This window comes from Colletotrichum godetiae (assembly GCF_030913485.1).
Source record: "Colletotrichum godetiae strain CBS 193.32 chromosome Unknown BDP55scaffold_115, whole genome shotgun sequence".
In the NCBI taxonomy this organism is placed as follows: domain Eukaryota; kingdom Fungi; phylum Ascomycota; class Sordariomycetes; order Glomerellales; family Glomerellaceae; genus Colletotrichum; species Colletotrichum godetiae.
In genome coordinates this window covers 48,793-55,666 of record NW_026851363.1, presented here as the reverse complement: position 1 = coordinate 55,666, position 6,874 = coordinate 48,793, and the positions used below count along the sequence as shown (strand labels likewise).

At 47.8% G+C, this 6,874-nt stretch overlaps 5 protein-coding genes across 5 annotated transcripts; 1 reads left to right on the top strand and 4 right to left on the bottom strand.

Moving 5' to 3' along the window:
- Nucleotides 1–1,455: 1,455 nt before the first annotated feature.
- Nucleotides 1,456–2,040, bottom strand: BDP55DRAFT_639263 (uncharacterized protein; the record flags this gene model as incomplete). The annotated part of the gene is made up of 1 exon (XM_060573226.1): nucleotides 1,456–2,040. One exon carries the CDS (start codon nucleotides 2,038–2,040, stop codon nucleotides 1,456–1,458), a length of 585 nt encoding a protein of 194 aa, XP_060421640.1.
- Nucleotides 2,041–3,168: 1,128 nt separating this feature from the next.
- BDP55DRAFT_721865 (uncharacterized protein) lies at nucleotides 3,169–3,846 on the bottom strand (the record flags this gene model as incomplete). Its single annotated transcript, XM_060578531.1, has 1 exon — nucleotides 3,169–3,846. One exon carries the CDS (start codon nucleotides 3,844–3,846, stop codon nucleotides 3,169–3,171), a length of 678 nt encoding a protein of 225 aa, XP_060421639.1.
- Nucleotides 3,847–3,933: 87 nt separating this feature from the next.
- BDP55DRAFT_687698 (uncharacterized protein) lies at nucleotides 3,934–5,107 on the bottom strand. Its single transcript, XM_060576592.1, has one exon. It carries the CDS (start codon nucleotides 4,648–4,650, stop codon nucleotides 4,015–4,017), a length of 636 nt encoding a protein of 211 aa, XP_060421638.1. The 5' UTR covers nucleotides 4,651–5,107; the 3' UTR covers nucleotides 3,934–4,014.
- Nucleotides 5,108–5,181: 74 nt separating this feature from the next.
- BDP55DRAFT_56434 (uncharacterized protein) lies at nucleotides 5,182–6,188 on the top strand. The gene has a single exon (XM_060570325.1). The coding sequence runs from the start codon at nucleotides 5,343–5,345 to the stop codon at nucleotides 5,952–5,954; it is 612 nt and encodes a 203-aa protein (XP_060421637.1). The 5' UTR covers nucleotides 5,182–5,342; the 3' UTR covers nucleotides 5,955–6,188.
- Nucleotides 6,002–6,525, bottom strand: BDP55DRAFT_56437 (uncharacterized protein). Its single transcript, XM_060570327.1, has 2 exons — nucleotides 6,298–6,525; nucleotides 6,002–6,250 (listed from the first exon to the last, which is right to left on the bottom strand). Exons 1-2 carry the CDS (start codon nucleotides 6,423–6,425, stop codon nucleotides 6,049–6,051), a joined length of 330 nt encoding a protein of 109 aa, XP_060421636.1. The 5' UTR covers nucleotides 6,426–6,525; the 3' UTR covers nucleotides 6,002–6,048.
- Between the last annotated feature and the right edge of the window lie 349 nt (nucleotides 6,526–6,874).

Below are 6,874 nucleotides of genomic sequence, written 5' to 3'. Positions count from 1 at the left end.
CAGTAATCCACTCTCTGGCCAATTAAAACCCGCAAGCAGAATTTAATCCGACAATTCCACTGCGCCTGCCCACGGGCCAGTTGCGCACTTGCCTGCCAGTGATTCCGTACTTACCCAAGGCCCGCACCATACAAACAATTGCCTAAGGTACGTAAGGTCAATTACCCACAGTGGCAATTGGCTATGGTCGCACTTACCTATAAGTAGATTTGATTACTATAGTAGACGATTTGGGTTGCAAAATCGCGGTATCAGCAATTGCGACCGTGGGCAATTGACAGTACGTGGACGAGTACGACTACGCGCAAATGTTCCAAAAAAAAGCGCGGCCCGCAAGGATGTGGGGAGGGTGGCCACGGGCAAGACTATGAAGCCTTTCATTGGTCGGGAAAGTGGATTTTTGCCCCAATATCAAGACTCATTCCAAAACTCCCTACACCACACCCACCTGACCTCAAAAACGTATTGCATATTAACTACGATAACTCCCGCAAGTAGGTGATAAACTTTTCGGAGTTGATCATGGTGAAAGTGGACGTGTTTTTTGAAAACTCGATACTGTTGTTCTGACTGTTTATCCATTTAGAATTTTTGATTCAAGTAATCCTGCGTAACGAGAAGATAGTGTTCTAGACCGACACATATGACGTGAGTGAGTATTGGAACTGAATCAAGGATAGAGACACGAATCTGCTTTTGTGATTCTGAGTGTTTGTATTCTGGGATCCACTCAGAGCGCTTGTCCTCGAATTCCAGAATCAAGGTGCTGAGCGGTAGTGAAAGCAAATCTAATTGAACTTTTCAGAATCGAGGTCCTTGTCGGGATCTCTAGACAGATTCAGTTCTAGAATTGGTCGTACTTCTACCAAGCACCTCGATTCCAGACACATTGGATTCCAGAATTGCTTGTATTTTCTGCCAAGCACCTCGATTCTAGACACATTGGATTCCAGAATTGCTTGTATTTTCTGCCAAGCACCTCGATTCTAGACACATTGGATTCCAGAATTGCTTGTATTTTCTGCCAAGCACCTCGATTCCAGACACATTGGATTCCAGAAGTGCTTGTACTTCTGCTAAGTACCTCGAGTCTAGACACATTGGATTCCAGAAGTGCTTGTACTTTCTGCTAAGCATCTCATTTCTAGACACATTGGATTCTAGAATTGCTTGTACTTTAGCCAAGTCTAGAGAATGGAATTCTAATGCTGATTTAGCTTAAACAGATTGTCGTTCTCCCAGCTGTGTCTGGAAATTCGGTGCTTACGTTACGTTCCGAATCTGCTATAAGCCTTAATTCTGAAATTTCAGGTCAATTTTTGGTGAGGAACAAGCTGTGTGGCATGTGGAAATCTCATTCAAGCATTCAGAAACTATCAGAACTACGCATTTAGTAACGACTGACAAAACTACGTATTTAGTAACGACTGACAAACGCAAACTTTCTCCAGCACTTCAGACGAAATTGCCCTGGACATCATTTGGCAACTTGATTGCGGTCGGAGTAGAAGGACTAATAGGCCGCCATTCTTCCTTGGTCTTTATCGTTAATACATCAGAATTTAGTGCATGTGGCTGAGCCGCACATACCTGCTTCTTGTCTGCGAAGCGCTCTTCTAGGTCGGAAATGCGGCATTGGAGCAGGTATACAGCCTCAGACAGGTCGGCACACGTAGTGTGATAAGCCTGCTGCCAATAAGCAGCAGCTGTTTGGTGCCGTTCAATGCCCTTCATCCACGGGTTCCCGTTGTCATGGTTATAGTAAATCAAGGTTGATGGGAACTGGAGCTCCCATCGCGGATCAAACATGCTGGGTGGAGTTGGTGGAGCTGACAGTAGAGACGGTTGCAGTGGAGCCGGTAGATGAGGTGGGCGAGGAGGAGGCGTTGGCAGCGGCTTTTCGTGGTCTGAGCTGAGCAGCCCGAAACATCGATTTCGTGGGGTGAATGGTTTGGAAAAGTCAATGTTGTGGTTTGGAAGGAGAGTTGGGGGGACTTTGCCTCGAGCAAGTCGAGAGTTGCAGGAGGAGTCAGGATTCATTGTGTATTGAGATTTTGATTAACCAGCGTGGATCAGGGTGATTAGACAGAGAAAACGGCTGTCATTTATAGTTGAATGCAATTTAGGAAAAAGGAGACGAGCCTATAATAGAAAGGGTGCGGATAGCTAATGATTACGGGGAAGAATGCCACCGTCAGGCCGTAAAAGACACAAGATGGACGAACAGCGCCGCAAGGGCCATCGTAAAATTGATTACGTTGCATGCAATCCCAACAATCCCAAGCTGACTTAAATCACCCTCCACCACAGTCTCGAAAATACCGACTGTCTCTTTCACCGATAGTACGGTCAGGGTTGGGCTCAAGACGACCGGAACTAGCAGTGTACACAGCCCCAAGATGAAAAGGCATTGCAGGCGCCTTAACATTCGTCGTCGACCAGTGAAGGCAAAAAATAAGAACAGAACCGGGGGGGTCGCAAAGATGAAAGATACTACTCCCAGAGATACAAAGAGACCATGAAGCAATGGAAGGTATCCGAGAACATCGTTCAGGCCATCCATCAACGGTACTAGTTGTTTGATCGTGTTGAGCTGGTCGAAACCGACACAATGACTTTTGTTGTCGTAATTGAGACAGGCTTTCGTGAGCCCAATCGTGAGAGCTTGGGGATATTGATGGACTCCGTTCGGCAGGAGATTCGTGTTATTGAGCTAACATACTAAGTCGCGGCATCTCAATCATCGAGGATCCTGGGCATACCTGTACAGTGACAACACCAGCATCCTGAACCACAGGTAGGCCTAGAGCAACCCCAATCATGACGCAATGAATTATTGCTATAATAGCACTGGTGATGGCAAGGAATATGAGAATATTGCGGTGCATAGACATCTTTGTCGTCTTGCTCTGATCACAGGCTACGAACTGTGAGCTCATTATTGAGACGAATTGGCACAGACAATATGAGTATAGTTGTGAAAGTAGGAGCGAGTATATATTTGAGATGATCATCAAACCTTAGGCGTACCAAAAAACTTCATGATAACTGGGAGAAAATACACGAATTCAGTTTACGCATTGGTGTGTTCTAGTCTTCTGCAATTCCTATCCAGCTTCGTGATTCCAAAGAGTTTTACTCGTATCAATCAAACTAGGTCAGTAGAACCTACGACAGTTCTCCGCTCAAATTCAACACCTGGTCCTCCTTGATCGACTCAATATGTTTCAGTATGCCTCGAAGTACAGATCGCACTATGGCTTCACACATGAGGATCTTTTCCGCATCGTAGTCTTCGATAAGGAAGTTAATACCTTGAGAACTCTGGACTTTGATGTGACAAACGGAACGCCAGGCGCAAAAGAGATCGTGAAGGTAACGAAACGGGATTCTGAAGTCCTCGGTATCGCGAGAGAACAGTTCACGCACCAGAGACATCTTTTCTGGGTGTGTCTGATCATGGATACTCATAATATCCTGGAATAAGATTGGATCCATGGACGGATCTGCTAATTTTCCCTTCGCAATCTCCTTCATGATATAGCAAGAACGCTGCAAAGCTCGTTCATCTGTAGCACAATGCCATCCAAAGGAGACAGCTACGGGGTCCTGCTCACTCGGACTGGGTGCGGACACTCTCGGAATTGCCTCCGGCTCGGTGCTGAAACGGCTGTGGAGTGGTGATTGTGGATGCGGATATGGGCCTGGGATTGCATACTCCGAATTCAAATCAATTTGCGGATATTCCGAAGGCGGCAGGTTTATGAAACCCAAGGATGGATCGATCTGAGCAGGAGTTTGACCTTGGCCAGGGTCGTGTTCAAAATGCAAGTGATGAGAACTCATGTCTTTGATGATGGAGTTTTTTTTTTTAACACAGGCCTCGATCAAGTGTAAAACATGTAGGCGGGAATGAATACCAAGGGTAACGCGGAACAGACAGACTTTATAGCAAATTCATATGTTTCTCACGCAACAATCTACTTGACTCGACTCAATCATTTTGAATTACACTTAAACGTAAATCGATTCCCGAAACTTGAATACCCTAAACGGCCATCTCGACTGTTCATAGTTTAGAAATCGGTACAATAAATACCTCTTATCGTCTTCCATCACGAGGGCAGGGCAGTCAAGGCTTGTTCCATCTAGCACACCGTTACAGGTGAAGTTCAACAAGCGGCTATTGTTTCTGAGGCGAGTAAAGAAAGATTGCCAAGTTCCTTCTGTCAATGTGATATCTGTAAGCCCGACTGTATTCATGCAACTGTTTTGGTCAATGATCCGTGTCAACCATGTTTCAGATATCCACAGATTTCCGAGGAACAGACTGCGTAGGCTTTGAATTTGAATACCATGCACTGAGATTGGCACATGAATACTGTTCGCCGTCTCAAGTCTGACACTCAAGTGTTCAAGTTTGGGAAATCGGTGGATGAGGGCGAGAAAGGCCTCGGATCGAGCACCCACGGACACCAAGGAGACAATTTCAAGCCTGGTAACGCAGGTGTCCGCTGTAAGAGAGACGTCTTGTGGGTTCAACCTGCCTTTGACGATGAGCTCTTTGATACGAGGGAATCTTTCGCTTACGGAAAGGAATGCACCTATCAGAGGTGCCATTGAGTCGTTGAAAGAAGGCGAAATCCACATTTTGCTTCTTAGGCGACCAATTCTCTTATTGATGGACCAACAATGGCGAGATGACAGGCGCAGAGGAGACAAGGTAAGGGATTTGACTTGTGGCAGCGTTGAAAGTAGCATGGAAAACGCACTGGGATCTTTGAGATTGGGTCTGTCCCATTGCAGTGATGTGAAACGGAGATAGCGCTCAAAAACCTCGTCTATGGCAGCGTCCAAGAAAGCCCGTGGATGAATTTCGTAAAGGGAGAGAGGGTGAACTTGCCATTCCTTTCGCGAACACACCGGCCACTCCCCATGATAGACGGTCAAAGACTTTGTGCACGACGACTTCTTACGATCTCTAAAGTGTAGGACAAAATCCTCTACGGACGAAGAGACGTTGAGCAGTGAAACATGTTTACCAATTTCAGGGTACGTTAAGTCAGCAAGACTACGGTTTACGAGACGAAAACTGCACAGATCCGGGACGAATAGGTGAGAGGAGATGTGGAGAACAAGCTCTCGTGGAAGCTTGTCCATGTTGAACACAAGTGGGATGCTATCACTGAACGAAAGGCCGACGTGGCCTATTTTATTGCACACGTCGCACTTGAGAGAAGAGCCGGGAGTAGACTGCATAAAATCAATTTACATGTTATCCGAAACTGGAAAACGTCTTCGGCCTCCAGTGAACAGGCAACTCATTCCCGGAACACGCGTCAATGTCAAAAGTCCAAGTAAGCAAAACCACAAACTGCAATTGTTCCCGAGACCTCCGATGGGATCAGACAGGGACGACAGTATTCGCACAAGGGACTATACAATCGGTAATGGTCAATGTTGCGGTACTCGTCAGTAGAGGAGACGTCAGGGCGCGTGCCGTCTGCATTGTACCAGCCAAGGTCGTCTCAGGCCGCCCGTTGGAATCGGTCGGCGGATTGGGCGGCATGATGGTCGCCGTGGTTGCACCGGCGAGTGGCGTGACAGACGTAATCCCGTTCCCGGCTGCGGTCGGCGTGTTCCCGGTTGTCGTTGGTAGGCCGGTATCTGCGTTCTGGCTGCCTGCGGTGGTGCCGGGCGGGGTCGGTGGTGCATCCAGGGTTGGAGTAGTGGCCGCACCAGTGGCCGTCAGCACAGTGTCGGTAAGAACGGCCGCCGTCAACGTCGGCGCACCAGCCACTGCGGGGTCAGCAGTATCAGTCCGAAAACTGGTGGTCGCGGTTGTTAAGGTGGACAACGACGTCTCGACTTGCACTCCAGCAGGATTTGTCCGTGTGATGAGTGTGGTCAGTGTCTGGCGTGTGCTAGAGACACAGCCAACAGTGCCACTCTGATCCAGACTCACCGCACCAATGTTACCCCGCCCGTTCTTGATCTCAACGTGGCTGCAAGTCAATGCCGCCTGTCCCGCACACTGCCTGTGGAGAGTCAGCAACTGCCTCGAACACGCGAGCCGCACACCCACCAAATAATATATGCGTCCCCATTTGGCAAATCTACCGGCACAGACAGCTGGGCGAGCTCAAAATCGGTACATTGAATGGCTTCGAAGGACCAATTGATAGGCAGAAACTCGGAGTCAGTGAGTCGCAGGGTTGCCGTGCAGCGGCCGCCCCAGGGATTATCGATTCTGCCATTTTCTTAGCTTGGGGATCTCATAGATGCACGGACACCAACCTTGCCGAAAGCGAAGCTCCGGCCTCAACAGATATAGGAGGATCCCAAGTGCAGATGGCGGGAAACCAGTTGATTGATAGAACACTGGGAATAAGGGCAACGAAGAAGATGAAGGTGAAGGACTTCATGTTGTTTCTGGGTTGTCAGGTTCTGCCCTAACTCGAAAAGCGCGACGGAAACAGCGTGTGTTAAATATGATCACCAGCGAAATGAAATTGTGTTTCCACGAAACTGCAATACGAAGTTCGAAGAAGGAATCTCGAATCGCGTCAACGCGCGTACTAAAAACAGACAGCGCTTAAAATCGCTTAGATGGGCGCTTAATTTGGGCAGTGCTGTCGTTGTTTCGAGGGATTCTTTTCAGATATATATTCTCATGACGGGAGAAAAGAGACTGAAGTCTGAGATAGTGTCAAACGTGACCGCCCCAATTCCCTATTCCACGACACCGATCCCATTGCCTCACTTTACATATTTCTTTTCACCATGTCTGACCCCATGAACTTCGGCGACATGTCCAATGATGAAATCCTTCAACTTTTGGCATATACCAATACTTCACCTGCGCTGGAAGCCA